We start from the raw sequence: 14,895 nt of genomic DNA on the forward strand, positions 1-14,895 counted from the left end.
CAGGTTGTATTTCATACAGAATTTGTCCTCAGAACAAGCACAGCAGAACAATAGTCTTGGAGGGTAAACGTAGGTTACGTGTTTTATGCATTTCATTACATGTTTGCCAGGTTGTTCTCTTGAGTTTGTGCTTTTTTCTGTCACTTGAAATTTTACATTCATGGTTGAATCTAGATTGAGTTCCCATGTCTTACAAAAACTCTGTTTTGTGTGTTACCAGCTGCTCTCGGTGTATACACAAGGGTGACTGTGACAGCTGTAAATGGACGCGTGTCTCTCCTGCCACCACCTGCCAGGTGAATTTTGTTGGGGAGGACTGGAATCCTCTGTGACGCCTTTTCCTTGTATTTTTTATATCTGAGCAGCAATTTGTTTCTTCCTTGTCCTGACGTGAAGAAATGCTGATTTTTTTTCAGGATAGCTGTAGTGCAGCTGCTTCCAAGGGGATCGCCACTGCGCAGAAAACAGAGGTTAGTTAGCATTTTAAGATCGGCATTACTGAGATTCTGTGGGCTGGGGAGAAATTTATTTAGAATGAGAGGACTTTGCAGGAAGAACAGAGATATGGATGAGGAGGCAGTCGGTTACATAGAAAGGTAATGCAGAACTTGGATTGATACTATTTTTTCTTAGTGCTTTGTTGGTGCTTAAAGGTACCCACAAAGATTTGTGTTTCAAATCCAGGCATTGAGACAGTGAACACTGCAATAGTCATATGCGTACCTCTAGATGCAGTATTTACAATACTGCTTTAAATGGCAAAGTCTCTGTATGCTGTATTTAGTCACTCCCCAGGAGCCAGCGTGCTGAGGGCTGGGACGTGTAAGCTGACCAACAACAAAAAAACCCAAAGGAGAACATCTCAGACTTAATCTCTTACCTATACTTAAATGCATGTTTGAGTTCTGCTGGCACAGGCGACTCTGTGAAACTAGGTTTCAGAGTCTCAAACCTCTTCCTCATTTTATGCAGCCAGATCACAGCTTCTCCTGAAACATAGCTGCTAGGGGAGCAGAGGAAGGGGAGGATGTGCCACCCCATTTCTGCATAACAGACAAGTGGCTAGAGGATGCATCCAGGAACTGAAAACCCTGGGTGTTAGTAAATCCCTGGTTCAGACTTCCAGAAAAATTTTCCTTGCTTCCAGGCTGTAGACAAAACTGGAGATGGAGCTACTCTCCATCCATCCTACTCCAGCTGGATCACTGGAAAGGAAAGAGTGTCACTGGTACCAAAATACCTTCTGAATCTGGTTGTTGAGTTCTCTATTGAAATCATATAGACTGTATGTGACCATACAGTCTATACAATTTGCCTCGTAGGCCAGCCCTTTAACCACGAGGTTATTCCTTCATTCTTTATGGTGCCAAAATGCTTTTATTTTCTCATAAAACTGAGTGATCTTGTCATCAGTGGTTGCTTCTGACATGTGGGTGTTAGGAAAGAAATGAGTAGTGAAGAGAAATTTGACTGATGAGTAAGTACATAGAGATTTGCTGCCTACACTTTTTGGTTTCTGCTTTTCTGTGAGTGATAGCATGGTTAGTATAAATAGCAACTGTGTTCTTATCTCTGAACGTTTCATTAGAACTACCCAAACTTCTACCTGTGAAGACATGAATTACCTCTTAAATTCAGCTGTTCAGCTGAGGTTTCTTAAATAAAATCACAAAATCCGTTTTGTTTTTCACAGAGATGAGTGGGATTGTAATACTTGCGCTTCTGAGCATTAATATTCTGGATTTGGTCTGCATATAAAGCATTGCGGCTGGTGAAAGAACAGAGGAATTTCTTCTTTGCTCTGCTTCCAAGTGCATTAATTTGACATTGGTAAATAGTTAGAATTGCCTGGGAGATGGCTTTCTTCCACACGCCTTATCTCAGAAAGACAGTGATGGACAAGGCAGTGAAAGCGCTAGAGGCAGTCCAAAGGCAGATGTTTATTTAGAAGTGATTGATCCATTCAGAGGGCTCGAAATTGCATTTGAAATCCTGCTCTCCTTTGACTGCTGGTGCTTTAAGGAGAACATACTGGAGCTGAGAAAGAGGATTTGTGTTTTCCCACAACCCTAGCTGAGCATTAATAAACTCTTTTTTCAGTGGCAGCCCCAGCCCTCCTCCTGACTCCAGCTGCTGGTTTCCGTGCATGCACCTTCCCCCTCCCTGTGCCAGAGCAGCAGTTGGAGTGGTTGCACAAGTATGCTTGACTGGGGAACTGATTTGGCTGGAAATAACCGTTGTCTTTCAGCAGGTCTGGGCTTCATCTGGGCCAGTTCCCCAATCCAGTTCTTCCCGCGGCCTTGGGGCCCCATGCTAGCACCGCAGGAAAGGCTGTGCTGAAGCAGGGACAAACTCCTTGGAGTGGCAGAGGCTGCTTAATCTGGGCCGCTGCCAGATAATTCTCTGGGACCTGCAGCTATGCTAACCACACCTCTGAGGATGTGGGTGCCACTGTTTACGCAGCCCCAGGGAAGCATTAGGCTGTCCAGGGAATGCGGGGGGTGGGTGCTGCAGCTCAGAAACATGGAGCTCTATTGAAGTTGACAGGGCTGTGCTGATTTATGTTACCTGAGGACCTGGCGCACGCTTTCTCTATGTCTCTCTCCATGTTTACACTGCTTTCATTGCATGCCTCACAACTAGTGATGTTTATAAATATCCTGCCTCTCCGCTGTCTCCCCTCCCTCTTGCTGCTGGGTGTCTCTCTCCCTGCCGTGCAGCGACTGGAAGGTCAGTGGCTCTCTGATGCTGGGGAAATGAGCACCGCAGACCCCAGCGAGGACGCTTGATCCCTCCCACATTCAGTTCCCTACAGATTCTTTTGCTGCTGAGGAAAGTGTCACAAACCACGGTGGTCAAGCCGCCAAGGCCAACTTGCCTTAGCGCTGCAAGTGACTGTGCTGATGCCATGAGTCCGAGGCAGGATGCAGCGAGGGAGTCCGTGTTGTGTAGCCGCAGGGAAGGCATGATTTCAAGGAGGACTGAAACTTCCAGAGTGAGCCGTTCTTCCCGTGATTTCTTCTTGGTGTAAGAAAAACAAGGCAAGCTAAGCTGAGGTGCGCCGTGGTGTGTGGTGCCTGGCAACGGGAGCCCTGAAGCACCACAGTGTCCTGCTGCACCCCTGGGCAGGGGATGCCTGGCGTTTCCCTCACCAGGGCTCACAGCCCTGATGCAGCTCTGGGGGATCTCCCTGTGTTTGTACGATACTGTGTTATTCCCATGCTTCAGGGCTTCCTGATGGTTACCAGTGAGAGTCCCAAAGTAGTGTTTTACTCCCTTCTGTAGTATTTAGCTTCTGGATTTGCATGAGGATGTTGACTGTCCTTGGTGTACTGGAGGCTGGGCACAAGCAGAGGGGCAGGATGCAGATAGAGAAAGCCACTGGTCCTTCGCTGGCTTTAATCTCTCAGATTTCTGCTTCAGCTGTCCTGCTCACATACTAAGGGTTAAACTGATCCCCAGGTCAGGGTGGGAGTGAATTTTCCCCCTCAGGCTGTTTGTCAGGAGTTTCCTTTGCCCTCCTGCATTATCCATACCAGAGGTCATCTTGGAGGCCCTTTTGATGGGGCCCCTCTGGCCCCAGACTTTACACTCTCTTGCCCTTTCCTAAGGCATAAGTTGCAGCTTTCAATCAGTTGTGACAGGTCTCACATTTTCTCCGGAGTGCTCCGACATTCAGTGGGCCATGGTAGCATGTGGGGACAACGTTCCAGGGACATTTCTGAAATGAGCAAAGGCTGTGTTTGCAGAGGATGGCAGTGTGACCCTGGCGGTCCCCTCAGGCCACCAGCCCAAAGTCTTGGTGCTGCTCTGGGTACCGGAAAAGATTAGAGGGGAGAAAAACCCTGTGGGAAGGACTTCCCTAGAGGTTTTGCACCAGCACCCTTCTCAGGGTTGGAAAGGATGAACTGCCCAGTGAATGTGTCCACAAGTGCCCAGCAGAGATCAGGATAATCACAATACTCTAAATACTCACTGGTATTACAGACAGTCTAAAAGCAAGCTAGAAATTGTTTGCCTGAGAAGGTACCAAACACTTTGTGTTTTCACATGTGTATTTTCTTGTTTTTTTGAATGTTTGGAGTTTGTTGTCTGAAAGATACACAGAGAGGAAACCGTCTGTGTGGTTATAAAACTGGGGAAGCAGCAAAACTGATTAAACATGAGATGCTGTCAAATGTATCAAGTAAATATGCTAGGGGAAAAAATCTCTTTTCTCGCTTGGTAGTGTTAGTAAGTTAGAATAAGTAAATATAAAGATACACAAAGAAAAACAGTTTTAAAATTGGCCATGTTTCTGCAAGATTGTGACAGCATCAGAGCAAACTAGGATTATTCTTAAATGCTGGAAAATAGATTTGTAAACTTCTTAGCACCAAAATAGGATACCAAAAAAATCACCGCAGTTGTGTTGTACCTTTAGCTCTATGTATGACTGAAAGGACTTTCTAGTAAAGCTAATTCTCGGGCTCTTTCTTGACTTTTCATTCTAGGATTTGACCCTGCTTCCCCTTTTCAGGTCACAAGAGATGCCTTCATTTGTTTCACTGATCTCTCATAGTGACAGCACCATGGGTTTTGTCTTGTGTTGTTTCTTAGTTCTTCAAGGGTCACACAAAATGTATCATTTCAAGCTGGGTTTTTATGTTACTTACCTTCCAGTATGTCAGATTGTGATTCCTTTGAGCAACTTTGTTATGAGATAAATTGAAATATAAAATATATAGGTAGAAATAGTTGGCTTGTAAGGAAGTTGTGACTGACAGTACTTCCCAAGATCGAGCTTAACAGGATTTGAAATTAATAAGAAAAATGTATCCCAGTGCCATAAAACCCGCATTCCTGAGTGGTGGTTGTTTTTGCAGCTGTTGTTTAACTGCCTAGCTTTTTTTGTAACCAGATTTTGTTTTGCTTTGTTTTCTAATAGCATATCAGCATTCATTCCATTGAACCTTTGTGGATTTCTACACTAGGCAAAAGTGAAATAACAGTCAAAGGAGAAAACTTTACACGTGCATCAGGCATAAAACTGATACTGACTGGAATCACTGGCTGTAAACCAGACATGTGAGTTAAGCTCTGAAAAATAATACTATGTACTTTGCATGGTGAAAATTATGCCCATTTTTCCCTAGCAATACAGTTGTGTGAACAGCTGTCATGGACCTCTTCCCAGCAGAGAGGGGGATGCTTTTCACTCCTTTAGTTATATTCCACTTTAAATTCCCAAAGGATGGAAATTAATTTGATGTTTGGGTACAGTACAAGGAATGGATGGGTAGGTGGACAGTTCTCTCAGCAGTAGTAGGACAGTTCTGTACCTGTGGCCTCTGTACCTTGCAGCAGGCAACAAAAAGATAGGTCACAGGAAAGTCTCAGCTTTTGTTTGACTCTCCTCTGCTTCAAAATATTCCCCATATATTCTAGGACTCTGCTTGTCAAAGCGCAAACACCGTGCCGGGGAAGGGAATCTCTCATGCAACAGCTTGTACTTTTCTCTGTTGATGATTGCACAGTGTAACCCCCTAGATAATGAGGCTATCTTATTCTAAATCAGTCATTTTTAGGTGCAGCTGCAATGGCTGTCTGTGATTACCAAGTCCATTTTACATATGAACACTTGAAAAAGTGTTCATATGGTACTGTTCTGTTTTTACTTCAACCATGAATTTCATGGGGACCACAGAAAACAAAAGGAGAGAAGGAGGGAGAGATGGGAAGGAGGGAGACAGAAGAAGTAGAAGGAGGAAGGAGTGAAAGGGAGGAAGGAGGGGGGAAAGAGGAAAAGAAAAAGAAGAAGGAAAAGGAAGCTGAATATTCTCATTCTTTACTAGCTCATGGACCATGCTGATAGCACAGGGAAGTACACAGTAAAGAGCAAAATCACACATTGCATTACATAGCCTCACAAGGCCATAAGACCAATATCTGTACTGTCTGCTGTGATTATTGTGACACATAGCAACTTCATTCAAAAGATACCCTACTCTGTCTTTTCAACTTCCTGCTCTGTCTTTCCACCTCCATCCCACAGCTCAAAGGGAGGTTCATTTCTATTTTCTCCTTATCCTTTGCTTTAGGTTACAGGATTCGTGTAGTAACACCAGCAAATGGCATAGTGGCATCTGTGTTTCAGCATCTGACTGTTTTCTTTCTCCTCCAGCATTAAAGTTAGAAATGTGCTAAATGATACGCAAATGACATTTGCTCTCCCACCAACACGTAAAGAGGCCAAAAGTATATGTATACAGGCTAATGGGAAAAAGTGTTCACCACCAATGACCCTGCATTATGTTTCACTGCCATCATGTTTTGGAATCACACCAAATACCTCCTGGATCAGGTAAATTTGTCTTTCTATACTTCTTATGTATTTATTAAAATGTAGTCCCACTGAGCTGATATGAGCCTCCTTCCTTGGCCAGACGGCAGCTGATATAAACTCAGATGACTGCTGTAACCTGTTGTGGAGAATGAATTTATGCTGGTGAACTGATTTAACATACAGATAGGGTTATGATAGCTGCAAGATGGATTCTGTATTCTGCAGGATTCTGTAAACTCCTTCCTGCCCACCCCAGGTCTCTGTAGAAGTCAAAAATTATCTCCTCATACTAAAACTAAATCCAAAATATGGGTAACATGCATAAATTCAAACTCCAATTAACTTTGATTTCTTGATACTAATACATCCTTCACCTCCAAAACAGTATAAAGTATCAGTGAATTGGAAATGAAGTTAAAGTAATAACGACTGGAGTGATACATACAGACTTGCTTTAGGAGTGGGTTCCCTAATTCCAAAACAGCCATTTTCAAGCCTCTGCTGTGTTCTGTGGGAGACTCACAGCTCTGATGAAGGACTTACAGGGTGGTTTTAAGATATTCTTAGGCGCAGCTTTCTACCTGTCCCTCTGCCTGCAGAGTTTTTACTCTCTTACATGTTCTTAATCTGATATCTTGGCGTCAAGCACTGGCAAATGTGGATTTGAGGTAATGAGTTGGGCTGGCAGCTGCAGCAGCTGAGCGGCTAGGATGCATGCCCTCATCTCCAGGTGAGAGGCAGCTCAGACAGCTGGAAATTAATAATACCTTAAACCACTCCAACTGTGTTCAACAGAGATTGTGAGCCAGAGCCCTCAGACACAAGCACCATTGTGTGTGCTGAGACAGATGGTCTGAACACTGCCGAACATCTTTCCTGTGAGGTGCCTGGCACCACTGGTTTGTCCTGAAGAAGGCAAGAATTAAGTACAGGCAGGGCTGCTCTGGGACAGTAAAATACCATGATGCTTTTCCTTCAAGACAGAATATTAAGTCACAGTCTAGTTCTTTGGCTGTGTGAATAGAAAATGAGGTGGAGAGTCCCTGAAAAGGAAGATGCATCTGTATGCTATCAAGTCATTTGGTTTTGTGGTAGCAAAAGTCTCTGCCATTACATTATGAGGAAAGAATGGAAATACACCGTATAGCTCAAATGATCTTGTCCTGCAGTTTGACTTTATTATATTGGCTGCTACCGAAGCAAAATGCACATGAGCAGTTTATTCACAGCTGAAGCCTTAATGCAGGACTGATCTGTGGGAAACAGGCAATATTAATCTCCCTTCCTTTCACCTTCCCCTTTTTTTTTTTACAGTGGTGGTCGCAAAATTACTACAATTGGTAGAAATTTTAATGTGGTGGACAGTGTGATTATTTCAGATGACCAGAGATCAAACCTTACTGTAAGTCTGAATCTTCTTTACAATACCAAATAGAGGTCTCTTGAGGGATTAGGTTTTGTTCCTAAGGTTTCAGGAGAATCTCAATATTTTTCAAACACTTGCAGGCACACATCAGTCACCCTACTGAAATAAATATGACCACTTGTAGGATCACAGTTGTAGACATTCTCAGTACAAGATTATGGATACACATAAGCTACTCTTCTGCATAATTCCCTGAGCCTTTTTTCTGTGCTCCGGAGACTTGTTCCAAATCTGTCCTTTCTGAGTCTCCCCAACCTCCTTATATGGGAGGAGAGGGTGGTGTACTTCTCTGGCTTTGTGTTGAGAACCCAAATGGTGTCACTGCCTCAGCAAGGGGTGGCAGACTGGAGCTGATGTGGGGATGAAACACTTTCTCCGAGGCTGTGAGGAGGTAGGCACCCTGTTGACTCCTGGGCTTGGAGCACAGAGATTGGCAAACAGCAGCACCACCCCATGGAGTAAACAGTGGTGTGACTGTAGCAGCACCCCTCTCTCGGGAGCTAAATTGAGGAGAGCCAATGCCCAGGGGTGCTGGAGAGTTCCTCCTGCTCTTCTCTTGTCACCTGCATTGAGGGGAAGGAAGGAGAAATCACTGTCACTATTCCTGTCTCACTGCAGGAAATAGCTGCCTTAGCAGTGTGCAATCAGCCTTAAAGCAGCGTGCAGAGTGTGTGATAAATGTGCTTAAAGGTAGACATAGGCTCAACGCAGAAATTTTCCCAGGTGCTCTGCATGCAGCCCTGATCTCAGAGGTTTAGCAAATATCTGTGTAAAGTCAGGAAGACATTATCAAATGATTTTGAGTGCCTCTGTAATTGTACCCACTGTTGAGTACTTAATGACTGTTACAACTTTGCTATTGCATTTCTAGGTCTCCAGGTGTCCTGGAAATGAATCTGAATATTATTACTTAACACCAAGCCTGAGCCATGCAACAGAGGGTAAAGTTGTTGATATGATGTTAAAAGTGGAAACTACCTTTATACCATGTGTCAAATTACACTATCACCCTGACCCGGTGTTCATTAACTACCAGCTGCACACTGAGCTGGATCCTGATCTGGAATTAAAAATATATGTAAGTTTGAAAGTAATAAACTATAATTCCTCATTTAAAATAGTTGTTGGGGATCATTTTATTTCTTACTGTATTTAGTGACTGTTTATTTTCTTCAATTTTTTCCTCTAGAAAGAAAATGACAACTTGAATATTTCTAAAACTGAGGTAGAGGTTTATCTGTCATACATGAATGGTGCACAGACCAGAAAGATCTGGTTCAGTGTCCAAAATATTACCAAAAAGCCAGACCGCAGCACCATACTGTGCAAATTCAAAAGGGAAGGAACAGACAAGATTGACTTTTCCACAGTGAAAGTTTTTGTAAGTAGAATTCCCTTTTGTTGCAATTCAACAGTGTTTGGATGTTTATACAAATGTAGTAAAATGTAGCATTAATGCTCTTGCCATGAATGCTCTTTATAGAGGGAGGAACTGGATACATTTTCTGCTCTCCTTGTACTTGGTAGTACAGTTATCTTCCTCTTATCTAAGCATGCCTGCCTAACTTAGGTACCACTAACAGTACTGAGTTAATTTACTGTCTGGTTACTGCTGTGGTGTCAGAGGTAGACTTTGCAGCCCAACTGAGCTTACTGCTGCTGAGGTCCAGGAGAGCAGTAGCTTGTCACACCTCTAGCTGCAGCACAGACTTCACTGGTACAGCATTGCTGGCTCCAGGAGAGCCCCTCATCTTAGATATGTAAGCAATCTGCTCCTGCAGTGTGGCTGTGAGGAAAAGGATTGTGTCCTCCCATTCACTTTTTCCTACTCAAGTAGATGAGGATCTGGAACAGTACATAGGGATCACCACTGAGACAGAGGAGAAGGCGTTTCCGGATGAAAAAGGGGGTGAAATTCAATGTGCTCTGGGAAGGCCAAAATGCTTTGAACATATGGCACAAAGCCAGGCCCAAATATAAGAACATTAGCATGGATATCAAAGCTAAATGGCAGCTTAAAGATATTCGCTCCATGAATAAGATGAAGATATGAATTTTTTAAAATGCAATCATCACCATTTATGAGGGAGAAAAAATGATGCCAGACTCTTATTGCAGTGTATGGTGGTATGAAACTGAAATAACTCTATTGACTTCAAGGCATATGGCTCATAGTAAAGATTAACGAAGCTATTCTCAATTTCATATCACTGTTAACTGATCCCCCATCTGTGGATCCTGCCGTCTGAGCCAGTTATGGCATGGAAAAGCCTTTCTGAGATTGGTGTTGCATTTAAATATTAACATTGCCTTGCAAAATCACATGCTCATCCTGCAAGCTTCGTAGGAATGACTGTCGTAGAAAGGTCACCACTTTGCTAAGGCAAATCAAATGCAGTAGTTATAATGTAACATTCCACTTCTTAAAAATTATTTTTTCTGACATCAAGAAAATATAAAAGTAGGAAATCATCGCATGTTTTTTCAATCTTATAAATAAATCATCATAGAAGAAGTAGGGCCACTCTGAAGAAGGGATAAGCTACGTATAAAGGTAAGCATGGCCCAAGAATAAATGTATCTCTTGCCTTAGTTTTCAGGAAGAAAGAGGATATCGAGTGTGGGGTCAAAGACAGGATGATCAGTCTGAGTGGAGGTGTCAAAGAAAATGCCATCCTTGTGACAGAAGCAAGATTCAGATAGATCAAGGGAGTCAAGACAGCAGGAACAGGATCATTCCTATCATAGCACTAAGAACTGGCACATGATATTTTAGGCATAGTAGGAAAGATTTTAAATAAAACTGCAGTCAAGAGACATACTGTATGACTGGAGAGCAGCAAATATAAAACCAGTATTTAAAAGAAAAAAAAACAGCTAGGCAAATGGAGGCTTGCTGATTTAATCCTAGCTCTGTGTAAAGCTTTATAATGGGTTTTGAATGAGGGACTCATGAAAGACCTGGAGGTAAATGGAAAATGGGATAATTGTCAACTCCTTTTTAATAAAGGCAGATTATGCTAGATATCTTCATTTCATAAGATGAGTGATTTCCTCAACAACAAAAAAGTGGTAGATCACTTGTACCCGGAAGTCATTCAGTAAACTACTTAATGTGGTGATTATGAAGACGCTAGGGATTAGGAAAACTGGATGCTGTGTATGGGGAGCTGACTCTGGGCAATGTTGATTTTCATACAGATATTATTTAATATCACTAGTGACTTGAGCACAAAAATAAGACATGTGCTAAAAACATCTGCTGATCACATAAAGCTCAGAGACATTACCAGTCCAGAGGAGGTTTTATAATGTCATGCAGGAAGAATGAAATTAATTTAGGAATAGGAATTGGATGAGTTCAAGTATGGCTTATTTAGTCCGTGATTCATAAGCAAGATAAATAAAAGATAAGGAAAGAAACAGGGACACTGAATAAGAAGGTTGTGGTGAAGATTAAAGATAATCTAAATATAAGCAGAAAATTAAATGGATGCTTTGTCTCAGTTTTCAATAAGCAGGGATGAGTAACAGAAGTTTCTGGTTTAGGAATGCTTTGGTTGGACATGACAAGTGGAGAAAGGCAGGTATGTTAGTCACAGGATGATTAATATCTTTAGCCACCAATGCATTTCAGCCTTGGAAAAGGCAAATGCTATCATAGGAAGGCTCAGACCAAAAGTGCTTAGTATAGGAATTGTGAAAACATATAAACAACTGAGGAAAAATATCATTTGATGGAGGAAATAGGTCTGCTTTGTCTTTTGTTCTTTGTAGCCCCAGAAATACAAAGGCTGTGTCCTTCCAGCTCAGTGGGGTTTCTTTGCTTGCTCGTGTCTGTGTAGCTGCGACGTGACTATCAGGTTGGCAGTCTCCAGCTGCCCTGGCTGCTCACCTCCTGTGACAAGCCTGTGACTGAGATCACCAGATCTCTGCCTTCCCTGCTGTAACCCAAAATAATTCCAACCCAGCTCTCCGTTTCAATTATCTCAGGCTCGTGTCTATCCCTGGCACTTGGTGGTATTCTTTTTCTGTATCAAAGCATATTTTTAATTCTAGTCTGTTTATAGTCTTAGCTACCCTTTATTTATGTGTTTTCACAGTCCTCTCTGAGATCCTCCTTTGTGAAATTTCTTCTGCCATAATTATCAGTGGTGAATGCCTCAGTTTGGCATCTGGCAGAGTTCAGCACTTTGTGTATTCCTGAGAATTAATGCCTGTCCTGCCTTTAACAAGCCCATGGCTGTTGGGCAATGCTGTACATGTATTGTATGTTGCATTTGTTCTTAAGCGAACCTTCAGGAATGCCTACATAAAGAGGTTGAAACTTCTGCAAAGAAATAGGGAAGAGGGCTGTGGGCCAGGCATCTATCAAAAATTGTACTTCTCTCTTTATTAGCATGAGTCTTATCTTTTCTGCTCAGCAGAGTAACACTGTAAGTGCAAAGGACTGTTTTTAACTATCAACACTCGCCTTCCTCGCTTCAAAATGCCAGAATGTTTAGCAGCAATTCTGAAGTGCATGATCCACTTGGCCAGCTGGAGGCCAGATCTTTCCAGTCGTTTGAAGGCTCTAGTTTGCAGCGGGTGCAATAGCAAAATTTGGTGCTGCATGAGGACCTCCAGATTTTTCTCTTGTCACTGCTCTGTTATCCTGCTTAAACATCAAATACAATAAAAGTTAAGTTTGTTTTGGTTCACATATGTTTTCCTGAATTGCTGTCTTCCCAATAATCTGCAGAACCAGAGTCCTTCATGTGCCTCAAATACAGATTTATTTTTTTTTAAATACAATAAATGTAATTTTAACCACTTGTATTTGTCATCTGTTAACACAGCCATTATTTTTCTTCAGGTCAAATTAGGAAATTTTGAGCATGAAGTCAAGCCAACATCATCACACATCTATTTGTATGTTCTTATTTTGCTGCCTATTGTAGTGGGTGTCATTATAGGTAAGTAAAATGTGTTTTCAGTTTTTGATTTTCTGAAGGATATAATCAGAACACATAAACATATGTACATGTACACACATACATGTTTGGGACTGTCACAAACAGTCTGGTGGTTTTCCTCTGTTCTCAGTAGGAGTGGACAGAGTTAATTCTGGGCTGGTGGTGAAGTCCATCTTGTCAGACTACATCAAGACAGTAGTTTTGGCTGTTCTGCTGGAGTTACTCACCATCATTTCCTGAGGGAAGCCATAGGACTGACATCCGTGTGTCACAACTTGGGCCCTTCCAGCAGCCAGAGCTGGGCTCCCCTCCTGTCCCTGGGGCAGATGTTCCCTAACAGACTGCTTATCCTCAAGCAGTGTTTGTGGTGTTTCTGCTCAGTCTCATTTGTCTGGATCATTCATGAATTTGTAGATCATTGCTAAACTGAGGGGAGTAAATAGTTGTGCCCTCCTCTTTTTGTGACTCCTTTTTTTTGAATGTTTTGACCTGGTTATATATTTGATAAATTTCCATTTACTGTAAGAAGTTTAGGGGTTTGTTCTTTTGTTTGGTTGGATTTCTTTTTAAAAAGTGTATTACCTTTACAGGATCCATCTCTCATGCCTTTACTCTCTCAAAATAAGCTTTAGAGAAGTTAACAATTTGGAAGTGGATTTCCCATTCAAAACAACTGTTTTCCTGTTTATTCGGTGCTCCTTTAAGTAGTTTCTAGTAGTAGAAGTGGTGGTTAGATTCTATGTCTCACTGTGCAGGTTGTACGTAGCAGGGTGTGCTGTACTTTCAAATAAAGTTGGATTGACAGTTCTAAGACCTTGTTAAAAGGAATGGTTTTTATTAAACATTGGGGTTTAGATCCAGATAACTAGGGCTCATGGGCACCAGAACACTGACAACGGTAGAAACAGTAATCCTCCTGGAGAGTGCAATTGTATATTAAACTTTCTGTTTCTTAAAATAATATTAAAATATATCTTGTATAGGGGTTGTCTGTTCTGCAGTTTCTGTACTCAGAATCTTTTTTTCTTCCTTTTTAGCGGCATTCATAGTTACTAGATACAAATCCAAAGAGTTAACTCGTAAACAGAGTCAGCAACTTGAACTGCTGGAATATGAGATTCGGAAGGAAATACGTGAGGGTAGGTCTAAAGAGCTTTATAGAGCTTAAGTACAGCATAATTTCTGAACAGAAACTATCAAGAACCTCATATTATATAAATTTTCATTTCATAGCTGTTAGAATATTTTTGTGTTGTATCAGAGTTCCTCTTTAATGTTGATGTGCACTGCAGTAGCAGATAGCACCGAGGTAATAGGATTGCATGTAATATTTCCTTCAACAAAAGTGAGGAAAAAAATGGATTGGTACTTTCCTGCTCATAAGGGCTTCAGCTAGAAGAACAAGCCCTCTTCCCTGAACACTGTTTTTTAAGGAACATCTATTGGGGCCAAGTTATAATTGTGAAGATGATTTTGTATCAGCTAAACTAACTCTCTGGGTGGGGGGATGTGTGCTTTTTCAGGATTTGCTGAACTGCAGATGGATGAATTAGATGTGGTGGATAGTTTTGGAACTGTTCCCTTCCTTGACTACAAACACTTTGCTCTTAGAACTTTCTTTCCAGAGGTAAATTTTTACAAGTCTTTCAGTTGTCCGCCCTGCCTAATAATGAACAAGCTAGGAAGGTCAAGATCAAATAGCTGAAGTAAATACTACACAGCAATTGCACATTGTTTTCACAAGAAACTTCTCTTAAATCAAGAATTACCAAAGAACACTTAAGACTGTACATCTCTATATTTAAACAAGCCTAGATGCATTAGATAAAGCACCGTTGAATTTTCAAGGGTTGTGTGTGCATCCATTTTTTTTTTGCCCAGCCACACTAAGCTGCTTGCCTTTCAGGCCATCCTAACAAAGCTATAATTTATCCATTGCTTTTTTTGTTATCATGCTTTCACTTTCCATGCTAATTAAAGTAACAGTCAGGCTAGCTAACATGCTAGCTAATATCATGACACTTCCTAATTAGACTTGTGGGATGAAGAAATGGCTCTAAGGTTGTGCTGACTTTCTGCTCCAAGCTGCTGACAGAAATGGTAAGACCTTGATTCAAAGGAGTGCAGGTCAAATGCTTAAAAATTACATATGTATAATCTTTGTACACTTTTGAGTCCTGTTCTCTCAT

At 41.8% G+C, this 14,895-nt stretch overlaps 1 protein-coding gene across 1 annotated transcript in view; it reads left to right on the plus strand.

Moving 5' to 3' along the window:
• PLXNC1 (plexin C1) overlaps nucleotides 1–14,895 on the plus strand; it is a 72,880-nt gene that overhangs the window by 27,818 nt on the left and 30,167 nt on the right. Inside the window, exons 8-17 of the mRNA XM_074870760.1 lie at nucleotides 221–296; nucleotides 417–470; nucleotides 4,928–5,067; nucleotides 6,164–6,343; nucleotides 7,640–7,727; nucleotides 8,623–8,829; nucleotides 8,941–9,132; nucleotides 12,607–12,706; nucleotides 13,744–13,845; nucleotides 14,230–14,333. Coding sequence (XP_074726861.1) covers nucleotides 221–296; nucleotides 417–470; nucleotides 4,928–5,067; nucleotides 6,164–6,343; nucleotides 7,640–7,727; nucleotides 8,623–8,829; nucleotides 8,941–9,132; nucleotides 12,607–12,706; nucleotides 13,744–13,845; nucleotides 14,230–14,333 — 1,243 coding nt within the window. The remainder of the gene's footprint in view (nucleotides 1–220; nucleotides 297–416; nucleotides 471–4,927; nucleotides 5,068–6,163; nucleotides 6,344–7,639; nucleotides 7,728–8,622; nucleotides 8,830–8,940; nucleotides 9,133–12,606; nucleotides 12,707–13,743; nucleotides 13,846–14,229; nucleotides 14,334–14,895) is intronic.

Source organism: Strix uralensis, chromosome 5, assembly GCF_047716275.1.
Source record: "Strix uralensis isolate ZFMK-TIS-50842 chromosome 5, bStrUra1, whole genome shotgun sequence".
NCBI lineage: Eukaryota > Metazoa > Chordata > Aves > Strigiformes > Strigidae > Strix > Strix uralensis.